We start from the raw sequence: 27,419 nt of genomic DNA on the forward strand, positions 1-27,419 counted from the left end.
GTTACACTGTGTGTGAGATTACAGCAGGGACAGGGAGGGGTGGGTGCCGAGGGAGCATGGCGAGTGGTAGATGTGTCCTGCACAGTGTAACAGCCTAACAACACTCCTCAGAGCACTTGTGGCACATTAGCATAATGCTAAATGTTGATTTTAGAATAAAGGAGGCCTTGGAAAACCACAATAAAAAGATTATGACTGTCACAGTGTCTGGATCTTTGCGTAAGTGCACCTGGTTTATCATGGTTGATTTTGATGGCAGATTTCCTTTAAACCTGATCCACACAGTATTGACCAAAGGTCTCTGCAAGGCAAACTAACAAAGGAAGTCTAGAGCAGGCAGGTTAAAAAATTTCCATTCTAGTGCCTTGCCCTATGGAATAACTAAACTCAACTTATTTTGATTCAATGGTGGGAATTTTAGGCGCCTCAACTTACCGATGAACGAGCCCTTGGTTCTCTTTGAAGAGACAGCTGGTAAATCTCTTCCTCTGATCGATACTGATCCAGTGAAACCTAAGAAGTGGAGACACAAAATCAAAAAGTATTTATTTTTAAAAGAAAAGTTTCTTTAATAATTGAATCTGCATTTCATTAATAAAATCATTTTGTGATTTTCACTCTCATCTTTTCTCCAGATAAGTGAAAATGTGATCAAGTTCTCTGTTTCAGTTGTTGCCAATAAGCTTTTGCCAAGTAAAAATATCAAACAGCAGGCTTAATTTACTAACTGCCAACAATTATTAACCAATACATTCAAAATACTTTTTTTTTTCATTTTCAGTTCTGGGTAACCTCAATCTGTCACATCTTAAAGTTCATAAATGGTATGTTAATTTAAAGGAGAAGTGCTATTCTGAAGGAAAATTGGCTTTCATGTCTAGTTTTAAAGGAAAACTACCACTTATTTAGGTGCTGGGTAAAATGTTGCCACTTTACTGCAGACATCAAGAAGCATAATATGAAATGAAAATGACATTTGTCAGAACTCGCAATTGCTTGCCCAGTGCCATTACACCTTGCTGGTTTTACTAGTCTCCTGACACATTTGTCCAATTTCTACTTTTTATTTCTTTGCTATACTTCGTATCTGACCTCAGCTACGTTATTTTGACCATACTCTTGCTATTTGATTCTGTGCTTCACCACCATCTTGGATTTTACCCAGTTTTGTCTGATTTTACTTGTCTGTCTTTTATCTGTTGTCTCTCTGTATCATGTCATCTTTTCTGTGCACTCAGTAAGTGTAGGGATTTTCCAGCAGAAGTCCCTACCCCAATAAGCTTGTTAGGTAAGTGACAGGGGCTGTGGATAAGTTTAGGGCCTGCATCCCTTTCTCTATTGTAACAGATATATAGAGTATTTAATTACCCAATTACAACATTTCAGTTTGCGAAACACAGGGGATAAATACATATACATAATAAGTGAGACATATAGTGATCTGGCTTCTGAGTGATCAATAAACAATTTATAGTTAATATAAAAATGGTCAGTAGCTTTAAGATCTTATCCACATGTCCATTTCAGTTCTTCAGCTGTAAAAACGGTTTACCTGATGATTCTCTCTCCATATGTCATCTATTTTTTAAAAGAGAAGCAAGTACACTTTTGCTGTTGATGTGCAGACTTTTATGTTTTCTGTGAAGAACATGGACAGCACATGGGCACAATTTATAGATGTAAATAACCCTTGATATTTTTTTTCCAATAAGGGCATCTAAAGGCTAATCTCTCCCCCTTTCCATTAAGTAGAGGCTCTTAAGGACCACAGGTGTCCTCAGAGATCAATAGATGACACAGAGAAAACATGCACTTATAGGGAAAATGAATATCTGATCTGTGGAGGGCTGCTCAATAACACCTCATCATGGGGGGTCTCATTAGCTGGATGCCAGTAAACTGCTTTTCACACAGAGGTCATTTGTTTAACTTGATGAGAAAAGGATCCTATGAGCGAGCGACCCATAGATCTAAGTTTGAATTAAACCTGGTAGTACAGTTACAAGGGTAATAATGTTTATTACAGAAATAGTGCCTTCTGGTTTAAGGATGCAGTAATGTAGTAGTACTAGGATGCTAAAGTTATAATAAGATTATGCACTACAATTCTGTATCATAACCACTAAAGTTAGTTTCCTATGTGTCTTTGATGAATTATTAAAAAAATAAGTAAACGTTAAGTGATAACTACAATGATGGTTATAGAACTATGGCCACGACCAGCTGTGACCCATCGCTTTAATACTCAAGATGGCCAGAAAAGGTCACTCAACTTCTAGTCTAGTTGTTAATAAAATTGTAGTGGTGTATAAGGCTACCTTTCATGGTAAACACCTTTTTGCAAACCAAAAGTGTTGCTATTAGGTAATTTCACCACCTTTATCATCAGGCATTGTATTATGGGGGAGTATCAATTTATTATAGGGGCAATATATATTTCATGATGGGAGGTCTCCATCATGGAGAAAAAGTATATTATTATTTATCATAAGGAATGCCTTGATTTATTTTGGGGGCAACATGTATTCTAATTCATTTAGGGGGTCTTAATTTATTACAAGGGCAAAATAAATTGTTAATAATGAGAAGGACTCCAATCAATATCAGAGAAAAAAAATACAATTTCTTTATATAATTATTTTATATGGGAGAGGTCTCAATTTATTATGGGGAATATATTTTCGGACTATAAAATGCACTTTTTAGCAAGAAAAAAAAATCTTGTCTTATGGACCAAAGGTTGGGGGGATCCAGCACTGCCAGACCCTCCTGATCGCTGTATTGTAGATTGGGTGAGGCGCTGACATGGCGCTGCACCCGATCACCCAGAGAGGAGAGCCTCCACACTGATCTCTCCCACTCCCGAGGTGCCTACACGCTGCCTACAAGACACATTCTTCCTACAAAACTCAAGGACGTGATACTGCCGAGAATGGAGACATGCTGCACTGGGACAGGGTAAAAAGAAGAGGAATGGAAGGGGCTCTGTGTGTGTTTTCATGTGTTGAGTACTTCCCAGTGTGCTCCTTATGTGTATATAGCAGTGCTGTGTGTGTTTTTATGTGTACAGTAGTGCCCAGTGTGTTCATTATGTGTGTATAGCGGAGCTGTGTGTGTGTTTACGTGTATAGCAGTGCCCGGTCAGTGTATCTGTATATGTGTATGTAGCAGTGCAAAATGGGGCACATTTACTTAACGGTCCTGTCACAATCCCCGAGGTGCGTTGTCTTGCGACGATGAAGTCCGGTGCGATTCACTAATATCGTGCGCCCGATATCCTTCATGTGTCGCTTCCCCGCTCAGGTCCGACGGAGTTCACCTTCTTCTTCCCGATGTATGTGAGTGCATGTCTTGCAACACAATTTGAATTTTAAATCCTGCATTTAGTCCGAATCAGTCACGACCCCCGATTTGTGTCACATGAAAATCGGAAATAGTCGGGAAACCCGACAGAAATGTGGTGTGCGGACCCTTATTAAATGTGCCTCATTGTGTATAGCATTGCACAGTGTATGTTGCAGTGATGAGTGTGTTCCTATTTCTGTTTGTGTGTATATAGCTGAGCTGTATGTGTAAATGCATGGATGTAGCAGAGCTGTGTTTCGAAATGCATGGATGTAGCAGTCTGTGTGTGCTGTGCTTTTGTGCAACTAACAGGGATATTTTAATTGGTTTAAAATATATTTTTCCTTTTTTGGAAGACTCTTGTAGTCCGAAAAATACGGTATTCACTGTGTAGAGGATTTATTCTACATAGGATAATTCATTATATATTTGATGCACTATAATATTATATTGTATTATTGGATGTGTCTCAATTTATTATAGGGGCACTATTTGTATTGCCAGTCACAGTGGCACTAGATATTCTAAATCAACATGGGTGTCCCTATGCATATTATAAATTATTATGGTGGATTTATAATGATAATTATCGGGGGGAATACATATACAGTAATCAATAATAATTTATAATCAGGGAAAAATATAGTATTTAATTTGATGTTGATACTATATGTATTATAATTCATTAGGGAAACACCCTCTACAGTATAATTTATATGGGGAGGAGGATGATAATTTAATTAAGGGGACACTGTATAAAATGTAATATCCCAAGGCACAATATGTTCAGGCACTGAGTAGTATATAATACTTAAGTGGGATGGTGAATATATATAATATATTATATAATATGCATGCAGGTCTTGCAGATTAATGTAACGTGCAACAGGGATCATGGGGAAGGGGGGTAACCACAAACTTTACCTGTATGGGAAAAGTTTTTGATAGCAGAACGGTATAGAATTACCAGTATTCTTCAGAAATGTTTCTGTTTTTTTTAAAATAACTCACCGTTAACAAGTTAAGAAGGTCGTGATTTGCCTTCACTGGAGGTTCTAGCCTTTGGGCTTCTGTTAGCTCACGAACCACTTTATAGACCTGACGCATTTTTGACACATTAATAGCACCTCTGGCCTTGTCTGTCCAGTCAGAAAGTGCAACATGCAATGCCATTAGGTCTTTTAGATGTACACCCAGAGCAGGAAAACGAAAGCCTTCACAAAATGCAAATCTGCGCCTGTATCTTGAGTAGTTATCTGAAGAGGTAAGAAGCTCCAAAAGAGAATCATAGACCTTGTAATAAAATAATAGACAACAGTAGTTAGTAACGGACAGCGATAGGCACACACATTTGTAAATAGGGCTGGATATACCATTCATACTTAGATTATGAAAGTTGGCCCACTATTAACTTTAAAATAGGCTTTTATCATCTTTGGTAACCACAAGAAGAAAATATGCACAGCATTGTATATTCTTATTTCGTTTACCATGTCGCATACATAGGGAAGCACAAGCACAATCAAAGGAAGAAGGAATAAGAGCTCCTTACCCCTCCCCTCTACATTGAAAGCCAAGCAGAAGCTGTGTTCTATATCATGCATGGCAGACACCCAGCTTGGTCTCCGTTCAGCAAGACTACATGTAGGGATGTCCCATAGACAAGGCAAATATTTCCACTGCCTTCTCCCCTCCTGCTCACTGATTGCACAAACAATTCTCGTTTGAGCTGACCCCTTCAGGTTTTGCTGCTGGCAGGGTACCGGGTGATGTTAAAGAAATTATGAACATGCAGTGAAATTACTGTACTCAGTAGCACGACACAGGCATATTTTAAGAAAACATGCCAAAGGCATGGAACCTGTTATCATGTAAAATGACCTTCCTGATGACAGGTTCCCTTTAATCAAAAGCTTTAAATCCCAAACATATATTAACATTATGTTGAATGTTTTTACTTTTTTAACTGAATTACAATCAAATGAAAATTATTAGACGTCCATGGTTATAATGAACTAGAGAAAATCCAGCCATATATTTTTGTAGGTTAGAAACCCTTTTTATCTTTGTTATAGTGGTTGCACAGTCCAATGCGATGCTCTAGTTCATCCAAAAGATGTTCAATTGAATTTAGATCATGTGACTTACAGGGTCACTGAACAACTCACACTTAGTTATTGTCTATGCACTTTGCTGACAGCTAAGATCAATGGTTTAGGTCATTATCGATGCAATTTATTCCCAATGATTTGGCAGGGATAAGACACTAAAATCTACTGTGCAAAATTCTTGAACAATGTTGTATCCATTTGCTAAACAGTTTAAGAGTTTAAAAGAGTTTGACAAAAATATTAAGTAAATAAATATTAAAAAATATTAAGTAAATGTTAAAGTAGTCTTCTGGACCTCATTTTTATAATTCATGTTGATTATGATTTAATTGAATTAATGTTTATTGATTTCAAATTGACTGTGCCAACATAAGTACCTTAAATTGGTCTATTTTACCTAAAGGCTCAGAAAACTCACTGATACTAAGGTATTCATATCTACCACCAATCCCAGTCAATCCCAATATCTTGACCTACCTCCACCAATAATGCCCATAGTGGTATTTTCTGTCTATCCTGGATTTTGCAAAAAATCCTTTTCAAAAGAAATCCCCTTTAGCAACATTATGGTAAAGGAATATGGCCTCTGGTTACAGTTTTTGCTTTCTGCTTTATGTAGGAAAGCACCATAGTAGAATATTTCATGCCTACCTTTGTGGTTTCTGCACTGACATGGGAATGTGTTTCTTTCAAGCGGGAGATGGAACTGTGGCTTAGGCCCCCAACAACCGACATAAGTGTATTAAAGTTTTGCAGTTCAAGAAGTCTCTGTAAGGAAAATATTGTGTAGATGCAAAATGATCTTATTTTATGGACAGGTAAGCAGGTGCAGTAACAATAATAAAAAATTTAAGAAACCAAAGCGGATCTATACTTCATTCATCACAGCTATGTAGTTTCAAATGAAACAGCTAAATATATATACACATACCAAAATAAAATGGCTGTACTTATATAGTGTGCACACAATACATATCTGCACAGCTGTCAAATAACAATTTATAAAGCAGTCAAGTGCAATGGTGCCAAGAAATTGCAATAATTGAATATAAATGCTATCCTAGTAGTCGAAACTGCCACGACTGAGATACATACCTCTGCCACTTGAACAAACTGTTTAATCACTGCTGCCCTTTGTTGTGGAGTATGTTTGCTGAGCACCATAAGTTGGATCCACTGCGAAACACCGTTAAAAAGGGCGATAAATCTTTCCAACACTGGGTTTCCAACAGTGCAACCATGAAGGACGAAGCTGTGGTAATCTTGAAACTAAAATGTAAGACATGAGCATGATCATAAAGGGATCAAAACTGAAATAATAACCATAGCAAAAACAGTTCTGACACTTATATTTTGTTTCATATAGTAATACATTTTAGAGATTTTGGACTATTGCTCGCCATCTAGCCAAGTTGGGAAAAGTTGTTATACAAAAAGAGCAACAACTTCAAATAGCACAGAATAATTGAGATACATTATTGCTTTCATATACAATATTTTCTAGTAGAGTTCCAAAATGATTTTTTTCCCACTGGTATTTAACTTTATTAACAAAAACTGTACAAGAAAAGGTATGACAGAACAGGTTTGAAACTTTACAGACTTGAGACAAAGGGGCAATGCCTTATCTGAATCTTGGGATTCCAAAGCAAAAAAATAAGAGGCGAAGATTAAAAAGGTTGAACAGAATAAGAAACAAAAAATGAACTGTGGTAACCACTGTATAATAAGGGAAGATATTCTAAGGAACCAGGATCAATCTTTTTATAAATATAACTGTGATGTAAATATGTTGTATAGTCACAGTGGCTTACAAAAAGAATGTTAAACTAAAGAACACTATGACAAGTTTGGAAAATGAACTGAATCTACACATCTATGTTTGCAATTTGTGATTCAAGATCTAATGGGAAGTGTGCAGTAGTTTTATTTTTACAACAAAATGTTTGAAAGAAATAAGCAAAAAAACAGAAATAAGTTATAAGAAAATGTGTTCTACTAAAACATTCTAATAAGAATATTTAGGAATATATTTTCTTATTGTAAATCTACCTTAGATAATGAGACATTTAACAAGATTTTGTAGAAACTTCTAATTTCATGTGTCTTAGCAACTAGAATATTACTGCAGCAAAGAGAGGAAAGAGAAACAGTCAGTGAGTATTATCTAAATTAATTATTGCTTTGTATCTGAAAATCCCTTGTCACTTATGTTGTGTGATCTCAGTGTGACCTGATAAAAATTTCTTGGAAATGTGTAACTGACCTTAGAACTCTCTCTCTCTTTGTGCTGATTAACTACTCCAAACAGAAGGGGGAATTTTTCACGACTGGGAGCATTGTGAGCTTGTTATGATACTTTCCCCGCCAGCGAATGACGCCCCTCATACAGTAAGAGGCTGGTGCAAGCTATAGAAAACGCAACAGGATGGGACACTCCCAGCCTGGCCCGATGTTTGCCCCAGTAACTTGATGCAAAAGTGGCATGTGGGGGTGGGGGTCCTCAATTCTTGGCCAGAAAACTGGCATACAAGCAAACAGTATCCACAAATGGGAGAACCACACTAATTATAGATACATAAATCTTTATATAGCTCAATAATTTTTGTCTGAACAAATCATGTGGTATGTATACCAAAAAATAAACAAAGTAGACATTTGTTGAGACGTTGTTCAAGCCTTGCTAGCAAGAACTCTCGGTCCATAAGAAAGGCTATTAAAATGTCCTCCAGCATTTAGAGATACTTCTTAGAAATTACTCTGCAATGAGGTAAAACATGTAGAAAAAAAAAAAAAGGGATTTTTGTTGCGTGTCACTTTAAGATTAAAGGGGTTCTCCACTGACAAACAAGTAAGCCCCTATCCACAGAGTTCAGCTTTTTCTGTCAGCACTGCAGAGATGAATGGAGAGGCAGATGCATTCATCACTGTCTGCTCTGTTTATCTCGGAGTACAACGGGAGTACAATGGATCCCTGTTCTTGTTTGTAAGACTACCACTGATCCTGTGGGGATCAATATTTACTATATATATTGTAGACAAGTCTTAAATTCCTAAAATAGGAAAGCCCCTTTTAAGATCATGCAAAAAGGTCATGCAACTAGTAGTTACAATTACTTCGCTTTACTTGTTCTCTAATTCTGTTTCACAGTGATCACATGTTGTTGGTTACATTTGAATAGGACATCCTGACATGTCTGTTGCTTCTTTGCCATTTCCTCTTAGAAAGTTTAAAATAAATGGAAAACTGGACATTACCAATTTCGGGTGTGGACATACTACTTTGTTTTTACTGCTTTCAATTTGCTTTTCAAATGACACAATCGCTTTATTCCTTTGGTTGGCTCAAAAATAGAAATTATTAAATAGTCTTTGTTATATTATAACAATTTAGAAAAATCTTTTATAAAAATGTAATTTTAGTTTCATATTCTAACACTTTCTGACAATGTTCTGACAATTTTATTGTCATATTCTAAACTTATCACCATTAATGGAGTTTTCCCACAAACGTTTGCTTAATAGAGCAGACGGCTGTGCATGACCGTTCTGCTCCATACATCTCAATGGAGCTGATGGAAATTGCAGAGCGTTACAACGCTTATGTTTTTCAAATACAACTTGCTTTTATTTTTAAAAGGGATTAAAGAAGAAAACACCCACCAAAGTTTGTCACCCAGTTTCTCCTGAATGCAGTAGTATCCCACACGTGATCACGTGCTGGAACAGATTGGCTGAGCTCCTAATATTACTGTTTTTGGAGGTAAAAACCTCCAAAGTCTGTACCCATTTTAAAAACTAGATCCCTCAAGGATTGCAGTAATACTATATATGGGGGCACAATACTCCATTGTTTAACCTTTATTAGCTTTATTTGGAGGAGGGTCTCAAATAAAAAAGAAATCGATTCATTATTTGATTTTTGCATTTTTTGTGTGTTTTATACACCAAATAGCATAAATAACATGCTACATTATGTTCTATGTGTCAGAACGGTTATGGTGATATCCCATTTATATAGCTTTTTTATGTTTGACTACACAATAAAAATTCATTTGGAGAGAAAAATCCTTTGATTTTGCATTGCAGTCTACTAAGCGGCATAATTTTGTGTTGATCAAGCTGTTTTAGGGCTTATTTTTTGCGGTACGAGTTGTACTTTTCTTTGGTATCATGCAGGGGTAAATGATCACTATTTATGGTGCTTGGATGCAATTTTTTTTAAGACATTCACCATACGGGTTCAGTAATGATTTTGGCTTTATTGTACAGGTTGTTACGTAAATGGTGATACCCTTTGTGCTGTTTGTGTGGGGAGTTTAATGTTTTACTGTGTTTGGAAGTTTTACGCTATTTGGGGCATTTATGGGACTTTTTTTTTTTTACTTTTTCTTACACTTTTTTTTATGTCCCTCACTGGGACTTGAACAAGTGATCATCTGATCACTTGTTCAAATACACTGCCTTGCTGATGTATGGCATTGTATTAGAACAGTCAGCCTATGCAAATGCATAGGCTGACAGCTGCAGTGCTGGCAGTCAGACAAGACAGCTCTGGAGTCCATTCTCAACGCGGGGTCGCTGATCCCTCGCTGAAGAGATGGGTTGGTGATTTAGGCACTGTGGTCATGTTTGACCACGGTGCCTTAAGGTTTAAACAAAAGCTAAAGCTTAAAAAACTAAAGGGCAAACAGAAGCTCACCATTACCCAACTTCACAGTGTTAAAAGGGGTTAAAATTTGGACTATAAAGTGTTATTTTACATGTTTATGCAGGATAAAATGAGAAAACACATATCAGATTTTGTTGTGCAGTTTCTCTCGAGTCTGGAAATACCCCACATGTGGATGTAAACCCCTTTATAGACCCATAAACAACGGAAGGAGTGCCATCACGCTTTGGAGGGCACATTTCGTTGAAACAAATTTCAGGTGCTGTGTAGCATTTGCTGAAGCTATAATATATCAGAACAAGGGAAACCCCTAATAAGTGACCCATTTGAAAACTAGACCCCTTAAGGAGTCTAGTAATACTATTTTTGGGGTCACTATAACTATTGATTACATTTTATTAACATTTTTGGCAGGAATGCAAAAAAAATCTATTTTGATTTTATTTTCTGATTCTTTTTAATTTATACAACATATAGCATAAATATGGGTCGGTACGATTTCAGCGATTTTTCATTCATATATAGCTTTTTTATGTTTGAAAAATTTTTCAGAATAAAAACGCATTTGAAGAGAAAAACCACTTGTTTTTGTTTTTTGTTGATTGAGCTGTATTAGGGTTTTTTTGCAGAATGAATAGTTTTTTTTTCTATTGGAATCACTGTGGTATAAATGTTGATCCATCATCATAAAACAGTGGGCGTCAGCTGTAACTAACAGTCGACACCCCAGTGTAAGACCTGCGATTGGAGTGAGCTCCGATCATGGGGGTTCAACTGGTTAAATGCATCAGTCAGCGTGGCTGCGGCATTTAAACTGCCTGCTGGGGGGCTCTCCCCCAAGATTGCCTCCCTGTCCCATCTTTGAGGGTTTCTGACCCCAGGTTCGTCTGCAGGCAGTGCCTGTAAGATCCCATCTGTGATGGGATCATAAAAGCACAGTTTCAGCTTATGCATGTGCATAGTCTGACTGAGCTATTCTATAATCATGAACAAACAAACAACCAGATGACTGCTTGCTCATGTCTTATGGTGGATCGAATAAAAAGTGATAAAAAACCATTCATGTCCCGCAAAAAACAAGCCATCAAGCAGCTCCATAGTCAAAAAAATAAGTGTTATGTCACTTGGAAGACAGTGATGCAAAAATGATTTTTTTTCCCCCATATTAGGTTATATTTTGAGAAATTTAGTGAAACGTTATATATTTTTTCGAAGTATGGTATCCCCATAATCGTACTGACCCATAGAATAAAAATAATACGTTTATTAGGCTATATGATGAACACCAAAAACATACCCCTCCACTCCCAATAGGAGATTCTAACCACAAAATGGTATCACTGGAAAAAAGATCTCATCCCACAAAAAAAACCTCACTTATGGAAAAAATTTTTTTTATAGCCTACAAAAGGGGGTGGCAATGTCTATAGGACAAAACTGGCAGCTGCAATGTGCTCCTTCCCTTCTGCGCCTCACTGTGCGCCCATACAAGTAACATCCACATGTGGGTTAGTTTTCATAGTGTGAAGGGTGCAGATTTGAAAATGGGTTGATATATATGTGGTTTCTAACACTATGGGGCAGATTTACTTACCCGGCCCATTTGCGATCCAGCGGCGCGTTCTCTGAACAGGATTCGGGTCCGGACGGGATTTCTGAAGGTAGTTCCTCCGCCGTCCACCAGGTGGCGCTGCTGCGCTGAAAATCATCTGAACGCGCCGGAATACACCGAGCTGGACCAGCTGAGGTAAGCGCTTCCCAAGCGACACATTTTCGGCTATTAAATGCGGCGGTTTTTCCGAATACGTCGGGTTTTTTCGTTCGACCACACACCCCCATTTCCGTCGCATGCATGCCAGCGCCGATGCGCCACAATACGATCGCGTGCGCCAAAATCCCGGGGCAATTCTGGTACAATCGGCGCAAATCGGAAATATTTGGGTAACACGTCGGGAAAACGCGAATCGGGCCCTTAGTAAATGACCCCCTACATATTTAATTAAACACAATAATGATCCCCAAAAAAGTCAATTCTGCAATCTCCTTGAAAATACGTAAAACCAATGTTGAATTTGTAAGCCGACGAAGGTCCGGGTACCGGACCGAAACGCGTTGCAATAAACCAATAACTGACTTTTAAAGACCGTGTTGGGAAGTTGATTTCGTGACAAGCGCTACTTTGTCCCGCTCCATTACTGGAGCTCAGAGCCAAAAACCGATTACATGAAACTACCTGTCAGTCAACCCCTGGGCGGATAAAGGCAGAAAGAAGCTCAGCGACAGAATTCTCCCATTCTACTCTACATGCACATTAATTTTTGCTTCAAGGTGCTCCTGTCTCCTTTTGTCTCCCTTTCCCCAGATTTGAGACTCGTGGTCTGAGTATGTATAGCCTGCTCAGCCCCGGTCTCCTTCTCAGGTTTACGCTAGTAAAACCGATGTTGAATTCCTAAGCCTATATCTGCCTGTAAACTAGATGATTTCGAGAATTTTGTCAGTTTTTACATTTTTTTTATAAATAAACTTATAAGCCAAAATTTACCACCAAAAATGAAGTACAACATGTATAGAAAAAAACTAAAACTCAAAATTGCTTTGATAAGTAAAAGTGCAGAAAAGTTATGACCAATAAAAAGAAGCAAGTCAGAATATAAAAAATGGGGCTGAGCCATAAGCTTTAAACTGGCTATGTCCTGAAGGAGTTAAGAGGTGCATGATTTTGATGTTTTTGTTGATTGAGCTGCATTAGGTCTTATTTTTTGTGTGTTGAGTTTTATTTTTTATGGGATCATTCTGGTGTTAATGTGACTTTTTGATCACTTTTTACTGCTTTGTTTGCTTGGAAGCTCAAAGTTCCTAATTTTTGGTGTTTTTTTGATAATTTTTTTACGGTGTTCACTGTACATGCTTAGTAATGATTTTATTGTATCAGGTTTTGTTGTACAGGTTTTTACAGACACGGCGATAACATATATTTACTGTTTGTGTGGTGATTTTCACTTTTTTTATATGTAGGTGTTTGATCATTTGTGGGCCAGTTGGGGGACTTTTATTACTTTTTATTTTATTTATTTGTAAATATTTTTCTTACAAATGATCCATATTTTCTTTTGTTCAAAGAAATACAAAGTACTGCTGATGTATGGCAGTTAGAGATGAGCGAACACACTCGTCCGAGCTTGATGCTCGTTCGAGCATTAGCGTACTCGAAACTGCTCGTTGCTCGGACGAAAATTTTGCCAGCTCGAGAAAATGGCATGACGTGGTACAATTACACGTCGATAGCAGTGGTTGGCTGGCCTGATCAGGTGACCCTAGAATAGACTAGCCCCTGCCCGCGCTGCTCGCATCATTCTCTGTCTGGATGCCGTTAGGGAGAGATCTGCTGCTGCAGGGACAGCGTTAGGGTGTTATATTAGCTTATTGTTAGGCAGGAGTGAGTCTATAAGAACCCAACAGCCCTTGTTAGGGCTAGAATAGCGTTATATTTTTTTTTTTGTTTGCTTGTGGCTGGGCTTGCTGGCACTAGTAGTAGGTTAGAAACTAGGCATACAAGAACCCAACCGGCTTTCTTAGGGCTACAGTAGCATTATATATATATATATTTTGTTGATTTGCCTGTGGCTGGCCTTGCTGGCACTAGTAGTGCAGCTAGTACCATATTGTGACGAATTTGCAGGGAGACTTGCGAACGTTCTATTTAGCTCTTAGTGACACACATATCCATCTCAAACACCTAATTGGGACAATATATTAGGGGTTTGATTGTATTAGGCACAGTATGCTTTTTCTTTTCTTTTTTTTTCAAAACTAAAAGTCATCAGGCACAGCACAAAATCCTGTTGTGTGCTGTCAGTGTAGGTTAGAAGCTAGCCATAGCAATAGGATAGCATCGTTTTGTTAAAAAAACAAAAACACAAAAAAAACACAAAAAAAATTTACAGTTTACACTTTAATTGTGAAAATATTGAACCCGAGAGCTAGGGGTAGAGGACGAGGGCGTGGGCGTCCAACTACTGCAGGGGTCAGAGGCCGTGGTCCTGGGCGGGGTGAGACACCACCTGCTGATGAGGGAGCAGGGGAACGCCGCAGAGCTACACTCCCTAGGTTCATGTCTCAAGTTACTGGGACTCGTGGTAGAGCACTGTTGAGACCAGAACAGTGCTAACAGGTGATGTTGTGGATTGCGGACAATGCTTCTAGCCATTTGTCCACCAGTCAGTCTTCCACGCAGTCCACCCATGTCACCGAAATCAGCACTCCTCCAGCTCCTCCACCTCAGCCTCCTTCCCCCCAGTCTGCCCCCTCCCAGGAAAATTTGGCATTTGAAGCGGCATACTCTGAGGAACTGTTTTCTGGACCCTTCCCACAGTCACAAACCACTTGTCCGGTTGCTGCTGAGCTCTTTCCCGATGCCCAGGTTTTCCACCGGTTGCAGTCTGTGGGTGATGATGACATTGTTGACGTAGTGGAAGAAGTGGGTAAAGAGGTGTCGGACGATGAGGAGACACGGTTGTCAGACTGTGGTGAAGTTGTTGTCAGGGCAGGAAGTCCTAGGGGGGAGCAGACTGAGGGATCGGAGGATGATGAGGTGACAGACCCAAGCTGGGTTGATAGGCCGGGTGAACACAGTGCTTCTGAGGCGGAGGCGAGTCCTTGACGAGAACAGGTTGGAAGAGGCAGTGGTGGGGCCAGACGGAGAGGCAGGGCCAGAGCTGGTGCATCAGCGCCAAATGTTTCACGTAGTGAAGCTCCCGTGGCAAGGGCTAGATTTTCGGAAGTCTGGAGGTTCTTTAAAGAAACACTGGATGACCGACAGACTGTGGTGTGCAACCTGTGCCACACCAGGATCAGCAGGGGTTCCACCACTACCAGCTTAACCACCACCAGTATGCGCAGGCATATGAATGCTAAACACCCCACTCAATGGAACCAAGGCCATTCACCTCTGGCCGGACACACCAATGCTTCTTCCCTCGTGTCATCTGCTGCCTCTGCTAGTCAGCCCCCTGCCCAGGACCCCGGCCCAAACACCTCCAGTGCGAAAACCACACCTTCGCCTTCACAATCCTCCACAGCATCCACCAATGTCTCCATGCGCAGCGTTCAGCTCTCCATACCCCAGATGCTGGAGCGCAAGAGGAAGTACAGTGCAACCCACCCACACGCCCAAGCCCTCAACGTCCACATCTCCGAATTACTTAGCCTGGAGATGCTGCTGGTAGAGACCTTTGTTATTCGGTCCCCAGCAGCCACTACTTTTCCCGATGTGCCGTCCCAGCCCTGCACCAGCACAACATCATCCGTGCCCTGACCAACGCCGTTTCTGACAAGGTCCACCTGACCACGGACACGTGGACGAGTGCTGCCGGGCAGGGCCACTATATATCGCTGACGGCACATTGGGTTAACTTGGTGGAGGCTGGGACCGAGTCTGACCCTCATATACTGCCGACGCCGAGGATTGCGGGGCCAACCTCGGTCCAGGTCTCTCAGGCCTACTATGCCTCCTCCTCCCACCCCTCCTCCACCTCCTCCTCCGAATAACAATCCGTGGGCATGGCGCCATCAGTCGGTAGCTCTAGGCACAGCAGCAGTGCCGTCGCTAAGCGACAGCAGGCCGTGTTCAAACTGCTGAGCCCATGCCGGGCCCATGTGCTAAATCTCATAGTTCAGCGGTTCCTCAAGACATACCTCAATCTGTCTGATTTGCTCACGAAGGTGCGCCGCATCTGCGCGCATTTCAGGAAGTCCAGCACAGAAGCAGGGCAGCGCCGCCGCCAACTGCCCGCTCACCGACTGTTGTGCGACGTGCCCACAAGGTGGAATTCAACATTAACCATGTTATCCAGAGTTTACCAGCAGCGCAGAGCGATTGTAGACTGCCAGATGTCAACTTCCACCAGAACTGGTAGTCAGGTCAGTCAGCTTCCTCAAGTCTACGAGGAGTGGACGTGGATGTCTGATATCTGTCAGGTGCTGAGTAACTTTGAGGAGTCAACACAGATGGTCAGTGGCGATGCCGCCATCATCAGCCTCACCATCCCGCTGCTTGGTCTGTTGAAAAACTCTCTGGTCACCATGAAGTCAGAAGCTTTGCACTCGTCACAAGAGACGGGGGAAGAAGATTCCCTTGTTGATAGCCAAAGCAACCTCAGGCCTGTTTCTCAGCGCATATCGGAGGAGGTGGAGGAGGATGAGGAGGAAGAGGAGGAGAATGTTGGCGAGACAGAAGACGGGAACATTGCTCAGTCCTTCACTGTTCAGCGTGTATGGGCAGAAGAAGAGGAGTTGGAGGGGGAGGAAATGGACAGTCAGGCCTTGGAGTACACCTTGGAGGTTCTTGCCTGCCCTGCCGCTAGCGTGTTTTCCGAGCGGGTTTTCAGTGCAGCTGGTGGCATCATCACCGATAAGCGTACACGCCTGTCGACTGACAGCGTTGACAGGCTGACGCTTATCAAGATGAATAAAGCCTGGATTTCTCAGGATTTCCATTCTCCACCAGGTGAAAGAAGCTCAACCTGAATAATGTATGCACTCCTCCTCCTCATTTTCCTCCTTCTCCTCACTGGAGGGGAGTGAATTCTTCATATGGGGCGCATATGGCAGATTTCATACTAGGCTGCCTATCCCGTGACCCTCGCGTTCAAAGAATTTATTCTAGCACCGATTACTGGGTATTCACTTTCCTGGACCCACGGTACAAGCAAAATCTTTCCACTCCCATCCCTTGGAGAGGAAAGGAGTGAGAATGCATGAATACCAGCAGGCCCTGGTGCACAAGCTGAAACAGTATTTCCCTTCTGACAGCGCTAGCAGCAGAGGGCGTACTTCTGCGGGACAAGTATCGAGGGAGAGTAGGCGAGCAGGCAGCTTGTCCAGCACTGGCAGGGGTACGCTTTACAAGGCCTTTGCCAGTTTTATGTCACCCCAGCAAGACACTGTCACCTGTCCCCAGTCTTAGCAGAGTAGGGCTGATCTTTACAGAAAGATGGTGAGGGAGTACGTAGCTGACCATACCATCGTCCTAAATGATCACACAGCTCCCTACAACGACTGGGTTTCAAAGCTGGACATGTGGCACGAACTGGCGCTGTACACCTTGGAGGTTCTTGCCTGCCCTGCCGCTAGCGTGTTGTCCGAGCGGGTTTTCAGTGCAGCTGGTGGCATCATCACCGATAAGCGTACACGCCTGTCGACTGACAGCGTTGACAGGCTGACGCTTATCAAGATGAATAAAGCCTGGATTTCTCCGCATTTCCATTCTCCACCAGGTGAAAGAAGCTCAACCTGAATAATGTATGCACTCCTCCTCCTCATTTTCCTCCTTCTCCTCCTCTTTGTACACTAAAGCAGAGGAAACTGGCAAATTTTTGCCAGGGCCAACTGGCTCTAGCTATAGTACTCTATGTATTTAATTTTTCTGGAGGGCCACCTACCTGCTCCTCTGGTTTGAAAACTTTTTTGGACTGCCACATACAGGCACTATCCAAATTTAATTGTCTCCATAGCAGCCTCCACACACAGTCTTTATAGCTTCCTCCACACGTTGTCTCCATTGCTACCTCCACACGTCATCTCCATAGCTGCCTCCCAAAGTTGTCCATATAGCTGCCTCCATCCATCCTCCCCTTAGCAAACGAGCTGTGTCAGGCAGAATTTTGGGTTGTTTTCATGGATTCCACATCAAACTTGTTAACTTTGTCGCCACCCTGCTGTGTTGTCCACAAAATCTACTGGCAAACTTTTATCATTTACCGATATTATTTCAGCGCTTCTTGCACATCTGTTTACATTCCCCTCACCCGTCATAACCAAAATAACAAGAACAGTGCTACACTTGATCTTATACAAAAGGTTCTTAGAAGTGCTGTTTGTAGCCCCCGTCTGCTTTGAATATGATAATTTTTTCAAAGTAAACGCTTCTGGCCCCTAGGCCCATTTTGGGTGGGGAGGAGCCGAGAGACAGGGGCTTGGACAGGCGAAAGCTCGCCTGGCAGGGGACCGCCAGCTCCATCCCAAGATCCAACTAAACTAGTTTTAACTGCAGCACCTTTAATCTACTACTACTTTCCTGCCTCCATACATCGTCCCCTTATCAAACGAGCCGTGTCAGGCAGAATTTTCAGGTGTTTCACCAGATACATAATGGAACTCGGCGCATCTGTCGCCGCCATGCTGGAGACCTGAAGTTTCAATCATAGCAGCGCAATATGGATGCCCCATACTGTCACTCTTAATCATGGAAGTCGTCTCCATGGCTGCCTCCACATGTCGTCCCCTTATCAAATGAGCTGTGTCAGGTTCATTTTTCGGGTGTTTCACCAGATACGTTATGGAACTTGGTCACTATGTCGCCACCATGCTGTGTTATCGACTAAATATACCGTCAATCTTTTGTTGACATAGGAAATCATTTCAGCGCTTCTTGCTCACCTCCTTTGGTTCCTCTCTGCCACCCATTGGTTTGAAGCCCGAGTCCATTTAGGGAATGTCGCCATGACACTCTCTAGCCTGCCGCTGCTGCCTCTGCATGCTGTCTTCTATAGTGTCAGGGTCAATTATTGGATGTTTTAGATGCTATCGAGCCTCATTCGGTCACTCTGTCATGACCATGCTGTTGCCCATAATTTTGGCATAATGGTGCGATTAAGCAGCCTCAGAGGCATCCATGCATGCTGCCCCTGCTGTTTCCTGTCCATTTCCGTGGTGTTTCCATCCTTTTCTGAGGTTCCCAGGTGTTTGGCCAAGCTTCCCTGTGCAGACCCTTGGTCCCCTTGAAAAATGCTCGAGTCTCCCATTGACTTCAATGGGGTTCGTTATTCGAGACAAGCACTCCAGCATCGGGAAAAGTTCGTCTCGAATAACGAGCACCCGAGCATTTTAGTGCTCGCTCATCTCTAATGGCAGTGTATTACAGCAGTCAGCCTATGCACTTGCTTAGCCTGAATCATACACTGCAGGCTCCTGCACTGCTTTCACCGTTGACAGTTGTCATGGTGACAAAGGTGGAAAAAGAAAAATTTGTACACCCAGGGGTTAGAATTACCCACCATATTGGACGTACATTTACGTCCTAGATGTCCAATTGGTTAAGATGAGTCAAGTATAGAGGTTGAAGGGGTAGTGTCAATTTTGTGGTTCTGAGAGGCGCAGAACCGGAAATACAGGCAGGTGGAGGAAAATTAGTGGTAATTACTTTGATGGAGATTTGCTTTAGGTAAACAGGTAAGGGAATTCTAGACATCTCATCCCCTTCCCGATGGTGCTAGTAGTTTGCCTCTTTTTTGGCCAAGGTTGTATTTAATAAATCCTCACAGGGTGGCACCTTAGTGGTGAAAGACGTATCTGATATGTCCTGGCTTCTAGGAGTCATAAATTTAGATAGGTGACACCTAGTATTACAATGCTGGGGTAATCAGAAAAGAGAATCTTTCTAATGATACCAAGATTGTGTTTCGGGGTGCACAGAGCCAGAGATACTTACATTCAATTGGAAATTTGAATGTGCAATCTTCATTTACAGATCACACTACAGACTTGCAGTTTAACATCTTGATATCTTTGGTTATTTGCCACTTATAAACACACTCCTTTATTTTATGAAAGAGGAGACTTTTTTCACATGACAAAATTATGATTTTAGATGCAACTGGTCAGCAATAGCCCTCTCCATTCTCCCCACTTAGCTATCAGGTTGCAGGGGGGAGGGGGCAAAGGGTGCAGGGATGAGCTGTCAACAAATAAATGATTGACATTATCTGTAGCTCAACTTTGGAAAGGGATAACATGAGCTCATATTCATGCTATTAACCCTCTACTAACAAAAACAAGCACACTAGCTCTCTGTCATATATTGAGTTTATTCTTTAGTTTTACGTAATGGAGCAAAGGATGGAAATTTGACCCTCTGCCCAATACCTAGAACTTGTACAAAAAGTGGCATATAACAAGTAAAACATGCACACATTTTACTCTGTTCCTCCATTATTATACCACTCAAATTCTTAGGAATCGCTGGAGGTTCTGCTAATACCACCATAGTGCAGTTTGCCTAAGTAGTAGGAAATGTAGGCCATTGTTATATATTTGACTGACAGTTGTGTTAAAAGAAGGGTGAAATAATACATATGTGTGGTACTTTGATTATCTGTTTGAATGGTTTGATGCACCCCGCAGTTTAAGGTTTCCTTTGCTGCATATTCTGATGAATATAAACATGTGGGATGTGTAAAAACTTCTCACACTTTAATGTTTTAATGAAAGTGCATTTGCTTTTTCTTAGTATTTTGGATTTGTACATATTTTAGTGGAAAATTTAAATTTCCATGTCATTTTTACATTTTGTCACAGTTTGCTGCCAAGTTGCATGAAGGTTCTTGTGTATATTCATTATAAAGTTATATTTTATTCATGTTAAGCCGTGGTTTATAAGAAAAAAAAATGGTTTTAATAGAATAGGAGCTTTACACTTTGTGCGCTATATAATTTTTTAACACATTTGCGGATTACAACCAAATTTTGTATTGCTTTTGTTTAAGCATTTTTGGAAGTATAAATTCTTGTTTCTGTTAAGTACTGTGGTATATATAAATGTTCTCACTTTTACTTATTATTATTACATAACTTTTTGTATGTAAATTATCAGGATCTGAGGTAGTGGATCCTCTGTACCACCGCGAGTGATGGCGTAGGCCGACACCTGGGAGCGGAGTCTAAGTGGCACCTGGTTTTGACCAGAGCCTGCCTCAAAGCAGGAAGGACTTGCAGCAGCAGGGTACCACCAGGTTGCTCCACAGGCACAAAGCAGGAGGTCAGGAGAGGCAACACGGAGTCAAAGCCAGGAAAGGAACCTGGGTCACAACTGGAAATCAGCAGACAGACGAACAAGCTTTCTCTGAGGCATATAGCACAAAGATCCAGCAAGGAATGCTGGGAGAGGCTGGCTTTTATAAGATGGGGGACGCGCGCCGGCCTGCGAGTAGCGGAGCAGGAGTATGGAGAGGTAAGACAGCGGAGTGGGGAGCTGAGGGCCGGAGACGCTCACATGTTCATCTATAACATTTTGTTGAAGTGTGAAATAAATTCTATACCATTTGGGGCACATTTATTCATAGTTTATAAAAATGTAAGGGCCCGATTCGCGGTTTCCCGACGTGTTACCAGAATATTTCCAATCTGCGCCGATTTTTCCTGAATTTTCCCGGGTTTTCGGCGCACGCGATCGGATTGTGGCACATTGGCGACAGTGTGCACGCGATGGAAATCGGGGCGTGGCCAAACGAAAACATGACGGATTCGGAGAAACCGCCACATTTAAAAAAAAAAAGTGTCACTCGACACGCGCTTACCTTCACTCAGCACAGCTTGGTGAACTCCAGTGCATCCAGTGCAGCAGCGACACCTGGTGGACGTCGGAGGAACTGCCTTAGTGAATCGCTGGAAGACCCGAATCCATCGCAGAGAATGAAGTGTCTGCTTTCAGAAAATGGATGGTTTTATGGAGTTTAGTATGATTCTTTATGCTGTAATTTCTGTTTTATTTGTACATGTCAAAATTGCAAAAACTGCTCTGGCCAATAGTGCAACAAAATGTCCAGAAATGTCTGGCAGGGAGAGGGTAACTGGGATAAAAGGACTGCGTCCCTTTTAAGTTTTTTTTCCTTAAAATAAGCTAACATGTTTATTGATATTATTTTGGAAAATGTATGACATTTTGATCTTTTTTTTAATTCAAATTTATGAAGTATTCGTTAAATGGCAAAAAAATGTGTTTGTTTATTTTCATGTGTGCTTTAGGGAAAGCAAAAATGATTACCTTATATACTCGAGTATAAGCCTAGTTTTTCAGCACAAAAAATGTGCTGAAAAACCCAATTTCGGCTTATACTCGAGTCAAAAAAAATAAATAAATCAAAACTCGCCTTTCTGGCGGCACCCGTAGATCTTCTGTGCGATCCATCCGGTATTGTTGTGCTGCACGACGGGGAAGGGGGGGGGGCTATATACACTGGGGCAGGGGCTGGCAGGCTATATACACTGGGGCAGGGGCTGGCTGGCTACATACTGGAGAGGCTGTGACCAATGCATTTGCCACCCTCGGCTTATACTCGAGTCAATAGGTTTTCCCAGTTTTTTGTGGTAAAATTAGGGGCCTCGGCTTATACTCGGGTCGGCTTATACTCGAGTATATACGGTATATTTGATTTAAAAAAAACTTTTTTAAATTTTATTTTACTATTTTTTCTTTTTAAACCCTCAGGATAGCAACCAAAAATTGCCCCAATAAAGTAACCACAGCTGCGGTTGTCACCAATAAGTCAGCACTTATGTGCTGTTGATGTGTAAGTGCTATGGTCAGCTTCAAGTGGAGTACTTAACAGGTTAACAACTATAATTGGCACCAGCTTGGTCAGCTCGTGAACCCGCTCCACAAATCCTAGCAAACACTGCGGCATATTGTTACAGTACATGTTGTAGATCTCATTAGTCTTATTTGCAATATTTTTAAATTAACATGGATAGCTTTGGTACACAGATAATACAATTATAAATTTATTTTTTTTAAAAACATGAAAAGTTGGTGTAACAAACTCAAAAATTTTGAACAGGGAAAAGGTATAATAAAACATGATTTAAAGAAGAAAAAGAACACAAAACAGCTTGCATTAGACTGCAGTTGGTTATTTTGTTAAACAGATTGTTCTATCAAGTCAGCTGTTTACACATGGTGTACATTCCATAAAAAATCTGATTAGTACAGAAACATGAAATATTAACTTGAGGTAAAATAAAACGTGTTTCTGTATGAGTAAATACATCCTTTCCTTCACGCTGTGTATTCAGTAATGGTGAATAATTGTACTATACTAAAAACTGCCAATAAAACTTTCAATTCATATAACTAAAGATATAGCAAAAAACATATAATAAAAAAAATTTCAAGTTTTAAATCAATTTTTTATCAGTATTACTTTTTACTGATATATTACTGAACAGTGTTAATATTTTAGAATTTCTAGTTATTAATCGACTATTAAAATTGCTGTCCAGTGTGGAGATTTTTCTACATTTTTTATCTTGTAAAAACAATGACACATCAAGGCTACATTTTCAATTGTACATATGGTGAACTACATAGTAACAGACTTCTGCTTCCTTGTCCCCTAAAGGGAATCTGTCAACAAGAATGTAAATTTTTAGCTGGTGACAGGTCAGTGATGAGACCCCCACAGATCACAAACACAAGTTACCACAGTCAGACCCCTTATTGCTCCCAGAGAGTAATGGAGAATAATCTCCGTTAGCTCCATGGAGATGAATGGAGCATAACGGTCATGCACGGCCGGCTGCTCCATTACTCTCGGGGAGCGATGAGGGGTCCGACTGAGGTAACTGGGACCATAACGGATGCCTCGTTTCATGATCTGTGTGGGTCTCATCATGGAGACCCCCACCCATCCGCAAGTTAGGCCCAATCCTGTGGATAGGGCCTAACATTATTTTGTGGGAAAACCCCTTCAACCCCTTCATGATCTGTGTGGGTCTCATCATGGAGACCCCCACCCATCCGCAAGTTAGGCCCAATCCTGTGGATAGGGCCTAACATTATTTTGTGGGAAAACCCCTTCAAGTACTTATAAAAGTAGATTTATATACTCCTCTATTCTGCTGCCTTCTCCAGCTGACATGGTCAGAGGGAGTAAGCAGGGTAGAGGAAGAGGGAGGGTGACAAGTAAGGAGGATGGGAGGATGAATTGAGGAGACAGCGCCATTGGAGATGCGACCACCTACACCTCCTGTTCCCAGTGACTCAATGAACGGTGCTGACAGAAAGTCAGGTAACGTCTAACATATGTTAATAAAGTACTGAAACGATTAAATTAAGAGATTATTGGGACCTGTCATTAGCTAAAATTGAAATTTCAGGTCACAGGTTCCCTTTAAACATAGTGAGGCTATATTTTGTTCTTCAATTATATTTATTATTAGCTAACTTGCCATCAAGGTTATGGATTTCCACGCTGGCAGCACGTTCATCAAAAGTTTATACAACAGTCTTTGGATGTCAACACGTTGTCTTCTGTACCACAAAAATTTTTTTTACAAAAAATAATCAGCAAGTCCCTCAAACAAGTGTATTTTTTTATCCGGAAGACGCGTCCAAACGCCTGAAAATGTCATTTTCATTCATATTTACACTATTTTTGGGATGGTAATCTATACCTTAAAGTGTGACCGTCATTTCAAAAAACTTTTGATATGTTGTAGGGCAGGTAATTTTAAGCTCTTTTGCAATTGGATTAGTTACCCGAATCTTCCTCCATTCTCTTGTATTCTGCAGACTTCCCCTAGATGTCAGTAATCTCACAAATGTCTGTTACCATGGACATTCCTTCTTCAGGAAGAAGCTGAGACTACGGAACAGGAGACACGCCCCCATCTCTCTCCCTCCAATCAGCTGATTACCTCATGTCTCACTGCCCCAGCCCTCAGTCATGTGCTGCCAGGAACCCTCACTAATGTAGTGACCAAACAACTAAACTTATTTCTCCTCAGCTTTCCCTGCACTTGTGTATAAACACATAATCCACACAGACAGAAACTGCAGCACCCCCCTCCTCCCATCACCTCACACAAGGAAGTGGCAGGAGTCTTGATGCTGTCCTGTCATGTGCTGTGCTGGAGTATTACTTAGATAGATAGGTGTATATATATATATATATATATATATATATATATATATATATATATAATAGACTGATAGATAGATAGATAGATAGATAGATAGATAGATAGATAGATAGATAGAATGTAATTGGTCAGCAGTAGGCGCTTGTGATGAGGTGACAGGAGGCAGGCTCCGCCCCTCCATCTTGCTGATTGTAGTTTTTTGAGAGCTGGAAACCCTGGTTGCTATGGGCCAAAAAAGGTACTATATAGGGACCGAGAGGCAAAATACTTTGAGGAATGATTCCCAGGGACACCTGGAGCAGAATTATGTATTTTAGTTTTTTCTGCTCAGAATGACCGTAACACTTTAAACCAGGGAGGTTGCAGCATCTGGAAGGCAGGATTCTTATTTACACAGCTAAGGACAGCATTTTTCTACAATAATTTTAAATATTTGCATCCAATCTTTGTTATATGCCACAAGGCGCAATCAACTTTACAAGATTACAGTGTAACTTGTGATCCTCCATTCATCCACACACTACTGGCACAAAACCAAAAACACTATCTTCTAGTTTTTTTTCTCCCACTTTACAAAACAAGATAGCTTTGACAAAGGTTTACATATATCCTCATAGACTGTAAGCTCTTGCGAGCAGGGCCATAATTCCTATTGTTCCATATGACGGTTTGAACTCTGTAATGTAATTTTATATTTGTATATGTCCTTTATGATTTGTAAAGTGCTATGGAATAGGATGCCGCTATATAAATAAAGATTATTATGGGAGATTTCAACCCACCACTCATGACATATATGTAAATGCGCTAACCCAGGTAAAATAACAGTGGTTTGTCAATTGGTACTGCTTGCATTCAAATTATAAACAGTATTTTTGGACCCCAGCTCAAAATATTGGATATCCTGGTTCGAGGCAATGATATAAAGTAAAATGCCTTATACAGGGCTATTGGCATTACTTGTTATGTGGAAAAACCATCTGAATTAAAGTTTTTTATGTTAAGCTCATATACATTACCATATATACTCGAGCATAAGCTGACCCCAATATAAGCCAATCTTCCGTCTTTGTATCGCCAACCAGTCTCCTTTATATAGCCAGCCAGTCCCATAGTATATAGCCAGCCAGTCCCATAGTATATAGCCAGTCCCCTGTAGACAGACAGCCAGTACCCTGTATATAGCCAGCAAATCCCATAAGATATAGCCAGCCGGTCCCATAATACATATCCAGCCAGTCCCCTGTATATAGCCAGCTAGTCCCCCGTATATAGCGAGCCAGTTCTCTGTATAAAGCCAGCGAATTCCCTGTATAAAGCCAGCCAATTCCCTGTATAAAGCCAGCCCAGCACATAAAAATAATAAACTCTGTACTCATAATAAACTCTGAAAAAGCAGCACCACTCGGCTTATACTAGGTATTTAAAACAAATTAACTCTGTACTCATCTTTCCAACCCCCCCACCCCCGGCTCCATCCCCGCAGGTGCACGACGACTTGATCCAGTCCCGCCAGCAGTGACAGGTCCATGCGCACTGTGGACCACAGACTATGAGGTTCAGCCGATTGCCAACGTCATAGTCTGTGTGCCGCTAGCGTGCTTGGACCTGGCACTGCCAATGGGAAAAGATCAAGTAGAGAATCTGCAGTGGGGCATTGGAAAGGTGAGTACAGAGTTTATTTGTTTTATATACCTGAGTATAAGCCATGTGGTGCTTTTTCAGCACAAAAATTGTGCTGAAAAATTCAGCTTATATTTGAGTGTATACGGTAGTACAGAGTTATTGCATATTTGTATATTTAACAAACTGTCTACATTTAAGCAACTCTGCAGATGTCTATAACTAATGGAGTTTTCTTGAATCAACAAACTCAAGTTTGATATGTGGATACCTCTCCATTATTTTAAACATTATCATAGTTTCTGATAAATCAACAAGACTGGCTACTACAACTATAGATAAACAGATGTGAAGTGACGAAAAGCAATCTCACCAGGATCTTGGAAAATGAGTGAAATTCTAGATGCGTTAAATGTTCTGCCAGTTCTGCTGGATCCAGGTGATCAAATAACAGAGATGTTTTCCTTATTCTGCCACCTCCTTGTCCACGCTGAGTTACTTGCCTCTTCCAGCCATAAGATGGACTGTAACACATTATGACATGTTAATTTACACACAATAACCATTTCAATAACCTTAAGAACCATATACATATGCACAAAAAATTGTAACACTATATCAAATGTATTCTTTCCCAGAAAGGAAATTTCATATCCTGTTATAATATTTTCTTATTTGCAGCAGAACACAAAAGAATCTGCATAAATTATAGGACATCCATAGTAAGTTATGACTAAGTCACCCAAGAATAATGATAAAAAAAAAACTTTAGAGACAGTAGATGTTCTTTTCAAGTCTCATAAGAAAATATTCTGAGAAAGCACAAAAGGTAATTTTGTTGAATTCTAGTTCCAGTGAAAAGCTTCTAATAAATACTATGATAAAAGTATAAAGGAGCAGAACTAATGTGTACTGCTTAAATCTAAATGAACTGAGAAAAATTATGATTTTATAGCTGATCTGATGTAACTCAA

The 27,419-nt window shown here is 40.8% G+C and overlaps 1 protein-coding gene across 6 annotated transcripts in view; it reads right to left on the reverse strand.

The window, feature by feature from the left end:
- RASGRP2 (RAS guanyl releasing protein 2) overlaps positions 1-27,419 on the reverse strand; it is a 135,629-nt gene that overhangs the window by 40,553 nt on the left and 67,657 nt on the right. For all 6 annotated transcript variants that reach the window (XM_072117824.1, XM_072117823.1, XM_072117828.1 and 3 more), the window contains exons 6-10: positions 26,819-26,969; positions 6,552-6,725; positions 6,108-6,224; positions 4,357-4,638; positions 436-513 (exon numbers count right to left, since the gene is read on the reverse strand). In XM_072117824.1, coding sequence (XP_071973925.1) covers positions 436-513; positions 4,357-4,638; positions 6,108-6,224; positions 6,552-6,725; positions 26,819-26,969 — 802 coding nt within the window. The remainder of the gene's footprint in view (positions 1-435; positions 514-4,356; positions 4,639-6,107; positions 6,225-6,551; positions 6,726-26,818; positions 26,970-27,419) is intronic.

Source organism: Engystomops pustulosus, chromosome 7 (assembly GCF_040894005.1).
Source record: "Engystomops pustulosus chromosome 7, aEngPut4.maternal, whole genome shotgun sequence".
Lineage (NCBI taxonomy): Eukaryota > Metazoa > Chordata > Amphibia > Anura > Leptodactylidae > Engystomops > Engystomops pustulosus.